The sequence below is a fragment of the Pteropus medius genome, unplaced genomic scaffold (genome assembly GCF_902729225.1).
Source record: "Pteropus medius unplaced genomic scaffold, Ma_sr-lr_union100, whole genome shotgun sequence".
NCBI classification, from domain to species: Eukaryota; Metazoa; Chordata; class Mammalia; order Chiroptera; family Pteropodidae; genus Pteropus; species Pteropus medius.
Window position 1 is genome coordinate 7,217,912 of NW_024355008.1, and position 16,027 is coordinate 7,233,938.

Below are 16,027 nucleotides of genomic sequence, written 5' to 3' on the forward strand. Positions count from 1 at the left end.
TTCAAAGAGGGCTTTAGATTTAAGATTGTTTGTAGACTGAAGTAACAGGTATTAACTAGAAGGAACTGTTGACAAAGTTTATCAATAGTTCATCAAAGAAACTGAAGGACTAATGGCCCAAAGTAGCAGGAAAAGAGATTAAAAGCACAGATTGTGAGTAAGAGGAGTTGACCTTGAATCTTTGCCTTTGAGAAAAGATAGAAGAAGAAACAAGTATTGAATTCCATAGGCCAGGTGGGACTTTAGAAGAGTCCACATATGAAGACCTTCCTATTAACCAGGAGGCAGAGGCATTTTCTTTAAATGACTGTGATTGGTATGGGAGAGACAGTGTGGAGAAGTGATTAGGATAGAGCTCAGGCTCTGGAGCAGAAAATCTAGGTTTGAATCTGGCTCCTCTGTAAGTGGACAGAGTAGCTTTGGGCATGTTGCTTAAGCTTAGTCCTTCTCAGTTGCTTGGTGTATAAAATGACCATTACAGTGCCTTCCTCCAAGAATTGTATCAAGGATTAAAGGAATTAATTCATGTAAAGTGTCTAGCAGATGTTTAATAAAGTTTGTTATTATTAAGAAGCAGTAGTGTATAATGGTCAGGAACCATACCGTGAAATTAGACCTTCTAAGTTCAAATACTGGCTCTGCCAATTATGTGCTAGCAGTGTGACCTTGGACATAATATAATTCACAAACAAAATGGGTAGTCATCAGGTGATCAATACATAGTGTTCAACTGAATGGATAATAATCAAGGAGTTTCTATGAGCTTGTCTTCTTGTACTTCTTTCCAATGTGGTAATTATGTCCTACCCATGTGACAAATGCATAAAATAAAAACCTTTGTTAATTTATAAAATAAAAGAGACAAACTATGTAATCTGAGCCTTAATTTTCTCATCTGTAAAAAGGAGATAATAGTACCTACGTCTTAGGCTTGTTGTGAACTGAGAGAATTAATTAATATAAAGCTCATACAGCTCTTAGCTTCAGGCACACAGGAAGCAATATTATATATAGAAGCATTTTATATGAATGTAAATATTTACATAAAATTTATTATATAATTATTTTAATAAAATTGTTATTATTGCCTTTACTCATCAGTAAGAGTTGAGGAGAAACGAAGAATTTATAATGGGCCACCGCGGGGCTGGGTAAGACTGAATAAGACAAGTAAAAAGGATTTCTGACTAGCACCTGAGATTAGAAACTTTTTGTAATGGTATCAGACCACAGGAGCAGCCAGCAAACTCTGGGGTTAAATCTAGAGGAAAAAAATGATTGGATGAGTTCAGAGTTGGGGTTTATTAGCAAACAATTATGAGAAAAAAGTCGAGCTCTTGAGCCGAAGGTGATACTGTGATATCCTATTTTGAGAGAATAATGAGAGTCATTGACAAATAACCAGAGAAGGGAATAAAGCTACTGAAACACGTTTTTAGACTAGTACTGACAGCTGTTTGGAGATGACTTAGATTTCATTATATTTGTATGACACCGCCTTGTCAATATGCCTGTTTCTGCTCTCTCTCCCCTCCCCTCCTGAACAGCCCTTCCTAGGTTCTGATGTTTCCTTCCATGCATATTTTCTTTTCAGGCCTTATATCTCTTCTTCTAGCAAAATAACATAAAGAAAAGCATAATAAGAAAGCAGAGAAATATTGTTTCTGTATTCACTGCCTCACGTATTCTGTGACCATCTAGCATGGCTATGTTTGCTTTACAAATCCAGAAAAAAATGCGTCTGGCATGTTCATTAATTTCAAGGGTCTCCGGAAGGAATTCACATGAAATCATCATGCATATATTGTACAGAAAAATAATTGTTATGCAATCAAGTGTCAAAAAATATGACACTGCCATGAAATGCAGGTGGTCAAAAAAAGGTTCTTAGGAAGGAAAGACACATGAACTGGGGAAAATAAAGCCAGCCTTTTAGACTCGAGAGTTCAGAGAGGATTGCACAGAGAGTGAGGCTGGGGGCATGGAGTATAGGCTGGAGAGAGCAGAGGAAGGACAGTGCAGCAGAACAGGACAGAAGCTAGCCTGGCAGGAGAGCAGGGCGGGTGGTGAGTTGAGTGGGAGGCAAGACTTGACACTTAACTCGCACAGTGGATAGCTCACCACCAATCAGTAAGTATGTGTTTCACTGCATTGAGAGTAAATGAGGAAAAGACTTCTGGGAGCTTGTATTCTAGTGCTGCTGGTTCTTGTCAATGTGATAATTATGTCCTAACCATGTAATAAATGCATTAAACAAAACTTCTGTTAATTTTGAAACTGAAAGAGGCAACATGTAATGCTAGGCCTGTGGAAGAATAAGAATTTGATGATTTTCTGATTAAGAATAAAAACACCACCATAAAATTATAGGGAAACAGAAAGTTGGCCTTTTGAATGGTAGCGGGGAACATGTCTTAGCTCGTTACTGAATTCCCTATGTAAAAAGGTTTTCCTCTCTAAGACACTGCTTTTGCTGTCTTATCTCTTGTTGTTCCTATCTGTAGCCTAGGGCAGTATGCATTTAAGAACTCTATTAAACTCTCCCAGGGCTCTCTCCCAAGGCTAAATGTCAGTGAGTATTAGAAATCATAAAATACACATTCCTTCATGAGGTAAGGGCACAGGGTCCAGAACTGCCGGTGCAGCTAAGCCCTTCTTTGAATAGTGGGTGCCTTATTTTAGTATTCATGAAGAGCATATAGATAACATCTTGACAGAATTAAGTTTCAATTTTGAAGAGCTACTGCTTTTCAATAAGGAGTGCATTTAAAGACACTTGACGTGAATAGAGTGACTGAATTGCTTCTAAAAAACGAGAGTATTACTTTATTGAATGAGGTATTTTTCATTTACTGTCTATAGCAGCGGTCCCCAACCTTTTTGGCACCAGGGACCAGAGCTCCTATGAGAATCTAATGCCTGATGATCTGAGATGGAGCTGAGGCGGTGATGCTAGCGCTGGGGAGTGGCTGCAAACACAGATGAAGTTTTCTCTTGCTTGCCAGCTGCTCACCTCCTGCTGTGCAGCCCAGTTCCTCACAGGCCACAGACTGGTAACAGTCCAGGGACCCCCCTGGTCTACAGTTTAGAATTGTCATTAGAATTACAATAAATAATAATGATTAGCATTTGTAGGGCTTTTATCTTCGAAGAGTTTTAGAGTTAATCTAAAGTAATTGTCACTTGAAGGCAGAGATGTACACTTGCTTTTCTCTTGTGAACCCTGAACATGTTCACTTTTCAGCCCCTCAATGCTCCCTATGGATATTTCCATGGCCCATAAGCTATCTGTTCTATGAGAAATGCTCAGTCAGTTTGCAGAAGGCTATCTGATTATCAGAGTTCCTTGTCTTAGGAAAGCATTTGGGCTCTTGAGTTAGGCTTCCTGGTTCTAGTGCCAGCTCCTCCTCCACTGTTGTGTGACCCGAGGCAACTTACCCTCAGCTTCTTCATCTGGGATTCATAAAAGTACCTGCCTCAGAGGGTTCTTGTGAGGATTAAATGAGATAATGAGGACTAAATACATAGCAAATACTATTTAATAAATATTAGCTGTGGATTAGTAGTGTTTTAAAAACCATTAGGAACAGGTCTTTCCAGAAAGTTGTTACAGGTGGTTTAGTGGTAGGCGAGTAAATTATAAGCCAATAAATACATTTTTCAGGGATTGCTGTGTACCTGACTCGGTGCTAACTAAGCACTGGGACAGAAAGGAAGAAACCATGGTACTGCCTCTCTAGAAGTTCATAGTCTATCTGGCTGTTGGGGAAGGGGGGAATAGATAAAACTAACTGTAAAACACTATGACAAGTGCTTGACACAACTAGGTCAAGTACAGTCAAAGCTCAAGAGCTAAGAGTGATGAATTTTGACTTAAAGTTTTCACAGAAAGCTTTAGAGAGGAAGGGGATATGGGAGCTGGGCCTTGGAGTATGAGAAGAACTTTGACAGAAAACGGGAGAATTTTAGGGTGAGCAAGGCTTCAGAGTTGGGTTGTTTGCCAGCTTCTGTGTCAGTGGGACTTCCTGAAGGATGGAAAGTAAGGAGTGGCTTGAAAGAAGCAGGACCCTTTGGGAGGATTTTAAGTAGGTTTGTCTAATTTTTGTGGAAGCTCTAGAGCTGCCACTTTGTCACAGTTTCTTCAGGCTGTAGACACGAGAAAGCTGTGAAGCTTTGCAGTCTTAGTTGGACCCAGGAGAGGCCTTACTTGTGGTTAGAATGTGTGGTTGTCTAGCAGTGACATTTCATGGGCTTCCCTTACCTTCCCTTGTCTCGTTATGTCTGAATTTCCATTAATATGATTTGAATGAGATTTTATTGGACATTTAGGAAACAGTTTAAACTCTAAAATACCCCTGTGAGAGTTCAGTTCATACAGTGTTTTAAAGACCGAAGTATACTGATTGCCTGAGTTGTAAGACAAGATGATAGACTCAATATCTTATTCACAAAACTTACGACTGTGCCAAGGCACTGTTTCTGACTGTATAAAACTCAGACAAAAAAAAGGAAACTTTCCATCTTTCATTTTCAGCGGTTACATCATCTGGGCAGCATACACTGTTAAATGGGAGACATCCGTGCTCTGCTGAACAGCATCTTGGGCTGAGTTTTAGTGATCAGACAATGCCAGTTAAACCCATTATCCCTGTACAAAGCTCGTGGGTAAAAGAAGGATTTAACAACATTGAGAAAACTTCCAGATGCCAAGCTCTATGCCAGTTATTATGTAAAAGTGTTCTCAGAGTAGAACTTTTACTCAGTTTTAAAATACAGGGAAGGTCAGCAAGGTCGGTGACATTACAAGTGGTTAGTGGTAGAGGCAGCATTCTAAATGTGGCCTGTCAGGCTCTAGTGTCCATTTTTTTCCTTTGGTTAAATGTAGTGTTTGCTTTGTACTGTTTCTTCTTTGACATTCTTTAAATTTCTCATGAAGTTTGAGCTTAGTAAAGGTCTTTATAAATGGGCTTTCTGAATTTGAAGAATACAGTTAAATGAGGTTTTTCCTAATACAGCACCAATTTGATTTACATTTAATTCAGCTCTATCAGTATCTAATCACTCATCCTGGCATGGAAAAAGGCACACATGGGTTGGTTGTTTTTACAAGATAAAAGAGAATGTTCAGTATTTTGGATATTTCAGCAGCATAAGATATTGAATCTTTCAAGTAGAGTCCACTGATAGTTAATAACCTGACTTCAATTATTCTGGAAATGCTATGCAGAATGGTAGAACGACCCCTTTTGAATAAAGTCTACCAGTTGCTTCATTTATTGCGTATAGATTGTTTGCTTAATATGCTCTTGTTCAAGAACAAGAAGCCAAACTTGACAATGTGTGGGGGTTTAGTGGCAAAATAAGTACAAAGGTAGTCCTCTGTTACTATCAAATATTAACCAGTTTTCTTCTACATTGTTGAAATGAGTGATAAGGTGAAGGCTCAGAATTCTGCCCTCTTTGTTTGCCCTTATCTTTCCCACCTTTTCTTAGTCTTTTCATTCATTTCTCTCTCACTTCTGAATGATACTCTAGAGCATCATTTCTCCCACTCTTTTGCATTCTTTTAACACTTTGAAAATAAATCCATAGGAAATTAAAAAGTAATCAGATAACTATAAATTATTAAAGTATCTAGTTAATAGTTTCAGGTATTTCATAGTCCTTAGGTCAGTTATACTTTTCTTGACTATTTTGTCTGAGATATACTATTTCCAATTCATTTATTTATCTTTTATTCAGACTAAAAATATTTATTTCGTACCTACTGTGTTCTAGGCACTGTGCTAGAGATTATCAGTCTTATTTTCCCAAAACCCAGGTGGTTCTCACACACCACATGCTTCTTTGGCCTGCATATCAGTTATATACAATTTTCAGCCTTCTCCCACCCTTAACCACTCAGGGAAGAATATCTGAATTGAGGTGGATGAGAGAGGTGGAAGTTAATTTAGAAGCCCTTCCAGCATATAAAACTGATATGTTATAGCCATAATTAGGCAGAGTTCATGTGGTTGCTTGTGACAGCCCTCACATCTAACTGATCTTGAGGTTTTGGTGAGCCAGGACACTTCTAAGCATATAAAGATATTTAAATAAAGTCTTGGATCATGAAGAAAAAAAGTGTTGGAGGTAGGACATACCCAAATAATTATTATTTAAGGTTAAATGTGGTGTCATTAGCAATACAAAGTCTTTCTAGTGTATTACTGGGGAAGGAAAGGTTAATTCAGGGAGTATCAGAAGAAACATATAGTAATAACTATATAGTGCCAGGTGAGTGCTAGACTAGTCAGGAGGATCACTTCATAAATTATATAAATGTCTAACCACTATGCTATACACTTAAAACTAATATAAAATAATATTGAGCATCAACTGTACCTGAAAAAAATAAATACAAAAAAGAAGAGACATATAGTATCTATAGTAGCATGTTAGCTGCACGGAAAGAATTAGAGCAGTGGGGGGCAGGGGGGTTAATGTGATTATTTTGAATCCAGAAGCTGCATACACCATCCATTAATTTGATTCTTGATATTCTGTTTTCTGTTTAAATATTGAAATTATACACATATACACAAAGGCACATATGTTTAAACACATTCACACATAAATTAAAAAGCATAATCAAAACCCTTGAGGCTAAAGGATATATTTTTCTCTAGGCACTCGTAGTCACTTTGACCTCTCCAGTTGATAACAGCTGCTTGACTTACAGTTTCCCATTGATTTCTGTTGCTCTTTAAAAAATGTGTTACAAAATATTGGGCCTCCAGTATGGGTTTAATTACCACTCAAGCAGCTCATCCCGAAGTGATTAATAAGCCACAAGAATAACCATTTCCTCTTCTCTCTCTGTAGCATTGGTATTTTTGGAAATTGGGTTGCCTGTGCCAAGTTTTATTTGTAGATAGAGTGAGAATTGTTAAATGGTCTATCATCAGTTCACAAGAAATCTTTGTTCTTTTATTAAGAGCACACCAGCTAACTAATTCCATTTAGAGTTTTCAATAACTTCTTGTACTCTTGAGGCAGCCACACAAATCATGTAATTGCTTCAGTTATTCAGCAGAATTTTCTTGCTAAGAAAACCACAGGAACATGGTTTTCTCCACCCCCCCCCCTTTTTGACTAAACATGACTTTTAATAAATTAATGAGGATTATCAAAAAATTTAAAAATATTTTATTAAAATGAGAATTATTTTATTGAAGCGCAAGAAGTAATGTCCATCAGTAGTGGAATGATTGAATAAATTGTGATACCTTCTTATTTTGGAATATTACATAGTTGTTACCAAATGAAAATGAACACAATCTATGCAACATAAAAATATTAATGGCTGTTTACTTGACATATTTGTAAAGGTGTATAAAATGATTTAGTCTCTAAGGACATTAAAATTAGATAGGATAGGCAGACAGGTAGATGGGGGGATGTTAACATGGAAGAGAATTTAGAAATAAACTCATACACATGTGGTAATTAGGATAAAAATGGCATGTCAAGGCATGAGGAAAACCTGGATTATTTCATAAATAGTGTTGGAATATTCAGCTAAGTATTTGGAAAAAAAGAATAAGCTAGATCCCTTCCCCACTTCTTTTATCAGAATGAGTTCCAGATATAAAAATTTTTAAAGAATGAAGTCATGCACGTTCTAGAAGGAAACATTGATTTTAAAAGAAATTTTGAAGGAGGAAGACCTGAGCATAACTCCAAATCTAGAAATAATTAAAGAAGAATAAATTTGCCCATGCTATATTGTTTTGAAGGCTTCAGAACTGGATGAATCTTGAAATAATATGTTCATGGACCCCATTTTTAGCACCATGGCATTAAAATTTTATTGATATCACTTTGCACGCATTTAGACCAAGACAAACTTAAACTGATTTTGTCTTTGTAACTCTCAACATGAACCATTTAAGTTTATGGAGTTTAACTTCATTATTTGAATTTTCTCATGAGTATGTATAAACAATAATTTCTATATTAATATTACTTCAAATGAATGATTAAATGTAAAATAAACAAATTGCAATAAAATATATAAGAAATTAACATGTATAATTTACCTCTGGGTTGTAGGGCTGAGAATGATGAAGTAAGTAAACTTCATTTTATATTATTTTAACCTTTATAATATGTACTATTTTTATTGAGAAAAACTTTCATTTTTAAAGCCATTGAAAAATAATTTAGAATTTTGTGCTTCTAAAATTCACAGCCTGGCTATTGCTTAGCTATTTCACCCAATCATCCAGTGGAGGCGGGGAGCAGGAACAAACTAAGGAGTAAAATTTTGTCAAGGGGTTGTGGTGCATATGTAATGGAGAGACACTAAGGTATTTATGATTTGTGTGTAACAAATGGGTCCTGAGGTTGCTCATCCCTCTAAGTGACCTACAGTGTTCATGTACTGTGACCTTGGAGGCTGCATACAGTTAGTCGTTTAAAAAATGTGTGTTATCTTATGAGTTTTAAATTCAAAACATTTGATTCTTCAAAGTATTCATTTTACTTAACACTCCAAGCTCAGATTTATCATAGTATAGAATGCAAAATTCATGTAAATTATTACTATAAACTAAGAGCGTTGGAAAAGGTAAGGAAGGCTACTTCTCTGAGCACCTCTTCTCCCCTGGGAGGCATCTTTCACATTTGTCTGATGGAAAACTTTGAGAAACACTACCCTGAATAAATATGAACAGGTGACAGTAGCTTGTAGCCATCCTAACACTCTATTTGGATTTTGAGTTCTGAAGTTACAGAGTGGAAGGAAGTAGATTTCATAAAAGGCTAATTTTATTATCTCAGTTTAGCCAACTAAAATGAATGTTCGATTATGTACTTAGAATTCTTACTGAATTCAGTAAACGCCTGAGCTAGTAGGTACTTTAATCATTAAAACTATAATCAAATTAAAGCTAAGTAAACTAATTTTAATCAAATTTACTTTGATTTCTTTGTTTCTATCCTTTTTTTCCGTTCCACAGGTCACAGTAATGAAAGGCAGTAATAGAAATAAAGATCATTCAGCAGAAGGAGAAGGGGCTGGAAAACGACCAAAACGGAAGTGTCTTCAGTGGCATCCATTGCTAGCAAAGAAATTTCTTGACTTTTCAGAAGAGGAGGAAGAGGAAGAGGAAGAGGAAGATATTGAAAAGGTAATTCCTCTGTTTATTAAAGTTCAATTTGAACATTCATTCTAGAAATTTCAGTGAACATGTATGGTGTGAAAGATGCGGTTCTCAGTTTGTGTAACTTGAATCCTATTTAACTACTTTATCTACATTTTTATTCCAAATATGATGATCCTTAAAAGTGTCTGTACTTTCTAATAATGCAGACTGAAACAGATCCTTCTTAAGTAGTACTTCTGTCAATTAATGAATTGAAGGTAATATTCAGGCGCAGTGGAGATGGGGATATTCATAAAATTTGATGTGCTTCCCTGGCACCCAATCTGTTGATCCTCTGGCCCCTTTTCTTTGCTTCCAGTCCAGTCCCACTATAATAGGTAGTCTCAGAGCTGTTCAGGTCTTCATCTCTGTGGCATCTGGACATTCTCATCCCAGCAAGCCTCCGTGGTCAGTCAGTTCTCCAAATCTCCTTTTCTCCTCTCACACTTGAGCAGCCGGCTCTTGTTTAGAAAGTCACACAACCATGCAAGTGACTTTAGAAAGCCACGTATTCTTCCAGGTCTTGGGTAACTGGTTCTTCCTCATTAGCATTTAGGTCTCAGCACAAGGACTGCCTCCCCAACAGATGGGACCTTATCATTTCAGATATCACTCCCACCTATCTCATTCCAGGTCAAAGGATTTCTTTCATAGCACTTCTTACTTATTTTCTTTGCGTTTAACTGTGTGTGTCCTTGTTTATGTGTGTTTTTCTGGACTGGAATATAAGTCTTGTCCCTCTTGTCCTCTTCTTCCTTAGAACCGAGAATGGTGCCTGACATATAGTAGGTATTGAATAGATATGTACTCAGTGGAAGAATAAATGAATACATATTTTGTGTCAGTGCAAAATATCCATTTCTCTGGCTGCCCTTTATGGTCTTTCTCACTGTGGACCTTATAAATTCTTTTATAGAGAAAATAGAGGCCACCAGAAATGACTCCTTCAGTTTCCTCTACTTAACTGTAAACTTTTCTTACTCCTTGCCCATCTGTCCCTCCTCCTTTCCTTGTTCAGAGAAATGGGTGTTACTCTGTCCAGTTGAGGAAATTGCCAAGTTTATACTTAATTTGATCTTTCCGACACATTTGTACCTATTGATGCCTTGGTCTTTGACTCTCTCCAGTTTCCTTGATAGCACTCATTCTTATTTCTATTCCTACCTTCCCGACCCTACCTTCCTAATTTCTTTCAGTTGATGCCCTCCCATTATTCTACCCTCAAATGTTGATGTCTTCTGGGCCTCTTATTTTAATTTCCATCTTCATTCTGGACCTTTCTCCTAAATTCTGGACTCGTATTTCTGACTATTTACTTAACATATCCGCTTAAATATCAAATCAGAATCTCAGTTTGAATGTGTTCAGAAATAAGCTTTTTCCTTCCTCCTCCAATCTCATCCTCCTGCAGCTTCCCTTTCTCAGTACATGGCAATTGCAGTTTTCTGGTTGGTCTGACCTGAAACTTCGGCTGTTTTTTGTCATTTGGTTTTTTGTTTGTTTGTTTGTTTGTTTGTTTTTAGCTCCAGTTTCATATCCGTCCATCCATTAGCAAATTCTCAGCTATACCTTCAAAGTATGTTCTCAATTTGACCCCTTCTTAGCCACTTCACTATTGCCACCTTGATCCAAACCACTACCATTTCTAGTGCAGATCATTTATTCTACCTCTCTCCCTACCTCTGCTCTTACTCCTATCTACAGTCTTTTCTCAACAAAGCAGACAGAGGGACCCTTTCAAAGTAGAAGGCGGATGTGCCACTTTTCAGCTTCACGAGGACAGGGAATTTGTATACTCACTGCTCTCTCTGCATTACTTTGCATAGTGCCTGGTCCATAGCAGATCTCCAGTAAATAGTTATTGAGTGAAAGAAGAAAGTCATTGAATCTTGTCTTTTTAATCCCCATTCGGTGATCTTGTCCACACTCTTAATCTTACTACCTTTATATTGCTACCTCAGTTGGTTATCTCAGATGAGACTTTACGGAGAGCCCCTTCAAATTCAGCCTGCTCAATACTGATCTTCTTCCAACCAGATATAATTTCTGTCATTTGAGAAAAAGCATTCTCTTTGTGTATGAGGGAATCTTACTGACAAAGCTAGACACATTCTTCCTTTTTCAACCTTTAAATTCAATTAGATACCAGTCTACCTCATAAATAAATATTGTCTCTGTTCACACTTATCCATTCTCATTTTTACTGCTTTGATTCAGCTCTGTCCCTTTTCTCACCTGGCCAGCTAGAATAAATGTAACCGATTTCCCTGGTTTTGGTTGCTTCTAGTTTTGCTGTTATAATTCATGCACTACATGGCTGACAGGAGTTGTCTTAAAATACAAGTCTAACAGTGTCTTTCCTTTGCTTAAAACCAATCATGGCTCTCTGTCACATCCAGCTGTGGTTTCCATATTCTGGTCTGGTACTGGTATTGATTTGTTATAAAGTATTACTCAGCCCCTGGTGAAAGAAAAATAAGTTTTTCATTTTTATTCAATTTTATTTATTTATTCTCTTATTTATATTTTGGTTAATTGAAATAATTATAATGTTAGATAGTATTTAAAAACTTTTGTGTTTTTTTGGATGTTTGTACTCGGCGAATGTGAAGTTGACTATCTGTATTGGTCTCAAGTTATTTTATTGGTTCCTACAATCTGAAACCACTCATTTACAGGGTTAAATTCACGTTTTTTTTTTTTACATGACAGAGCATATTCTTTATGAAGTGTGGCCCCTACCTTCTACAAACTCATTTCTCAGATCCCTGTTCTAAGTTTTTATATACCAGTGAACTGATATATTATATTGAACTACATATTAGTGTTTGAATAAACTATCAAGCCTTAATCCTTGTTAGTTCCCCATGTCTCCCCATTGACTGTCTGACACATTCTAATTCATCTTTTAAAATTTAGCTCAGACAGCTTTCCTAGGGAGATTTCCGTGCGCTTCATTGTCACACTGGTTCCTTTTGCAGTCAGCATACTGCTTTTTAATTTATTTGTTTACATATCTTTCTCTCCTCCCCAAACAGTGAGCTTTCTGGGCTTGGATCTTACATTATTTATCTCTTCTTCAAGCTCTTGGCTTGAGTTTTGTAATTTAGTAACTGCATCTAAAGTTGTTATTTTCTGAAGGGAAATGTAATTACCTTCTCAGCTTACATAATACATTTTTTATGCCTGTTTTTCCATAGCTTCTCAGTTCCAGAATGCTAAATAAATATTCCTTGAAAATGGAAATCATTGTTAATGATTGTATACATAATGAGAAAAATAAATGTAGGCTTCACCCCAATAATAATCCCTAATGTATTTACAAATCAGTTAACTATGACTTCAAGTTTGTTCTGTACCATTTGTGTTTGAAGATAATTGATGGTTAATTAAGTGCATTTGTAATACTTAATTTAAACTTAAAAGATTTTTTAAAAATACCAAATTGGATTAAGCTAACGATTTGTCCTAGAGTATTTTGTCTATAACAGTCCCCCAATAAACATGATATACAAGAATATGGTTGCCTTATAGTAGTGGTTTTCAAAGTATGATCCTCAGAACAGCAGCGTCAACATCACTTAGAAATTTGTTAGAAATACACATTCTCAAGGTCCATTCTAGACTTACAGAATCAGAAACTCTGTGAATGAGACCTAACAGTCTGTATTTTAAGAAGACCTCCAGGGATTCCAGTGCCCACCCAAGTTTAAGAACTACTGCCCTACTATATAATGCAGACTAATGACAATCTCGATCCTTCTTGATAGTTAAACTATGGAACAAGAAATTAAGGAAATGAGTTTAGTAAGCATTCTGGATTTCTATTCACAGTTTCACTGTTTCCAAAAAAATAGTCATATTTTAGCATTAGAAGATATTTAACAATCCTAATATATACTGAGATTTTATGATCAGAGATGTTCTTTAAGAAATTTAATCTTCAGCTATGTGCAGGAAGCATTGTAAGAGATTAAAGGCAGGAAGTCTAGACCGTAGCCAGAGTGGCACTAGGGCAATAGCAATGAGAATTACATAGATGGAATGGACAAGACAGAGCTTTGCAGAAGTTCTTGAAGACCTTGAATTAAATAAAATGCTTAGAAAATGGGATGATTCAGGCTGTTTTTGAAGGTTTAAGCCTAGATGAGTTTATTTCTATCACCGTAGTATTTCAGCAGACAAGAAAGCTCGATATTTACAAGCTTGTAGTTCTTCCTTCAAATAATGTTAATTCTCTGTTTTGATTTTCACAGTAGGAGGCTTTACTTGTGACATGCACAAAAACATTGAGTAGTGTATGTTAGATGTTTATTATCTACATTCATGTTAAACATTTTCATATTATTAGCCATAGTTAAGCACTTCACAAAGAGGGCAACTCTTAATACTTGTATATTTTGTTTGAATGTCGTTGTTAATCTTGAGACCCATATACTACAGAATGGGTTTAGTCATTCATTCAACTGTTTAGTTACATACTGATGTTACACCAGACAGTGAGCTAGGTGCTGTGATTGTAAAGGTAAATAAGAGAGCTTTTGTCCTCAAAGAGCTCACTGTTTAGTGAGAGAGAAAAAAATGTAGTCAATTATAACACAGTGTAATAAATGCTGTAATGGAGACATGCCACAGGTTGCTATAGAAACTAAGCAGAGAATATATCATAAGTTGGTTACCAACCACTAACAGTGGTTGATGATTTTTAAAAAATCATTTGTTTTCCAATTTGTACATTGTTTAAATGGAGCTAAGAAAAAAATGCAATTTGAAAACTAAGACTAATTTTTCAAGCAAAATTGTCCAGGAAGTTTTAAACATCTAGCTTTTGTTTTGGTGGTTAATAGGTTCAACTTCTTGGGGCCAATGGCCTAGAGCAAGATGTTGGTGAGACTGAAGATGATGAATCACCAGAACAGCGGGCCCGGAGACCAATGAATGCATTTCTCTTATTTTGCAAACGCCATCGCTCCATTGTACGTCAGGAACACCCCAGGCTTGATAACCGAGGTGCTACAAAGATACTAGCTGATTGGTGGGCTGTTCTCGATCCAAAGGAAAAGCAGAAATACACAGACATGGCCAAGGAGGTAGGTTCCAGTGAGAAGGTTTTATGGTGGTTGTGAGCAACCAATTCTCTAACCCCCAGTTAACAAATGCAGAGTTCCTGCTGAAGGCCTAGCAGCAGGAACATGAGTCCTCAATCAGATTTTAAGTGAAACATAAAAGCTTTGTACCTATTCCTCAGTTCCAAGTTCACCTTGCAGACACTGGTGGGATGACAAGAGCAATCTATTACCAAGTATTTTCTCATTGTATATACCCACTGATTGATTTAGGGGATTGGTTTTTACGATTGACGATTTGTTTATTACGAATGACCGTTTGGGGTGTTTTTTTAAATAGCTTTCCTAGGAACCCTTGTTCTGTTGTCTAGTCATGTCATGGAAAAGAGTCTTGATCTAGTTCTGATGCTAAATGGCTTTGTTACCATATCTCAGTCAATCTCTGGGTCTTAGCTGCCTTTCTTTAAATTTTAATTAGAATGAGGAAGTTGGACAGATATTTGTATCCCTTCCAGCTCTAACATTTTTTGATTGTGTAATAAACAATTATCAAGAGATATGCTTCGACTTGTTTCTGTTTCGTAGGCAGTGCAGCATGAATATTTAAAAGCAATAAATGAATGAATGAATGGCAGTAGAATAGGATGTACTGTGACGTGTGTGTGCTCGTAAACACTGTAGGCAATAGTTGTTGAGAAGCATTTCCATGTAGGAAGACTCTTCAGAGAGGTGAGACATGAATCAAAAATGATAACAGTGACTAAATTTCTTCAAGAAGTGTCGACTGATCTGTTTCTAAATTAATCTGAAATTAATGTGAGTTCATAGTATATTTAAAATATATGTAATGGATTTATCAAGTAAGAGAAAAGCAAAGCAATATCATTGTAGTTAAACCTGAAAAGACTAATTCTAATATTATTTCTTCAGTGTTGCAACTGGCAAACAATCTTGATTCATAAAAACCCCTGCCACCCAAACATTTGATTAAGTTCTGTGAAAAGAGAAACCAGCAGGGGACAAAATATAGAGTTCCAAGTGACACGTATTATTAGACATCTCAATATGTAGAAAAATCATTCTTTTAATTGCTGTGGTTTTCTGAATTGTTTAACAAGCTAACATGGAACATCGAAATTTCTCATGCATTGTTCAGGGAAATTTGAATCCAGAGAAAATGATGAGCCTTGTTGGTCTAATTAATGCTCACATAAGTCTTCAGGAATTGACTGCTATTAAAAGACAGGATCTTAACTCTGTAGAACATCTGGAAAATTTAAAATCAATTCCAGTAACCCACATGATTTTAAACGTTTCAATAGATTTCCACTAGCGTAACAATAATTAACAATAAAACTTTCTCATTAAATAGCCTTAGATCTTTTCACAGTCATGTTTATATGGTGAAATAAACAATTATCTGAAACCTCATAGGGAATTGCATTAGCTTTCTATAATTAAACACTTGAGTTTGTTTTTGGATTGCTGTTTTTCGGATAACATGAAGCCTGTCCCAAGTTTATTGTTTGCCTTTTCTTAAATATTGCTAATTTACAAACCCAATAGGTGTCCACTTTTAAGAAGAGGAAGTATTATTTTAATACAGGAAGTCCCTTACTGATTACTTAATTAGGTTCACAATGTTTGCCATTGTGGTGCTGAGATGAAATCTGTTAAGGTGGCCCCCTGCAATCTGCTATAAGTGGCGACCATAATCTTCACCTTGCAACTTGTCTTGTTTATAGTTGCTCTTACAAAATGTTGTCTTTCCAG

At 36.4% G+C, this 16,027-nt stretch overlaps 1 protein-coding gene across 21 annotated transcripts in view; it reads left to right on the forward strand.

Moving 5' to 3' along the window:
- BBX (BBX high mobility group box domain containing) overlaps window positions 1-16,027 on the forward strand; it is a 245,057-nt gene that overhangs the window by 148,585 nt on the left and 80,445 nt on the right. For 19 of the 21 annotated variants that reach the window (XM_039856879.1, XM_039856889.1, XM_039856878.1 and 16 more), the window contains 2 exons: window positions 9,003-9,173; window positions 14,036-14,278. In XM_039856879.1, coding sequence (XP_039712813.1) covers window positions 9,012-9,173; window positions 14,036-14,278 — 405 coding nt within the window. In that variant the 5' untranslated portion in view covers window positions 9,003-9,011. Of the gene's footprint in view, window positions 1-8,233; window positions 8,352-9,002; window positions 9,174-14,035; window positions 14,279-16,027 lie in introns of those variants that run through there. The other 2 variants (XM_039856884.1, XM_039856887.1) reach the window with 1 other exon arrangement.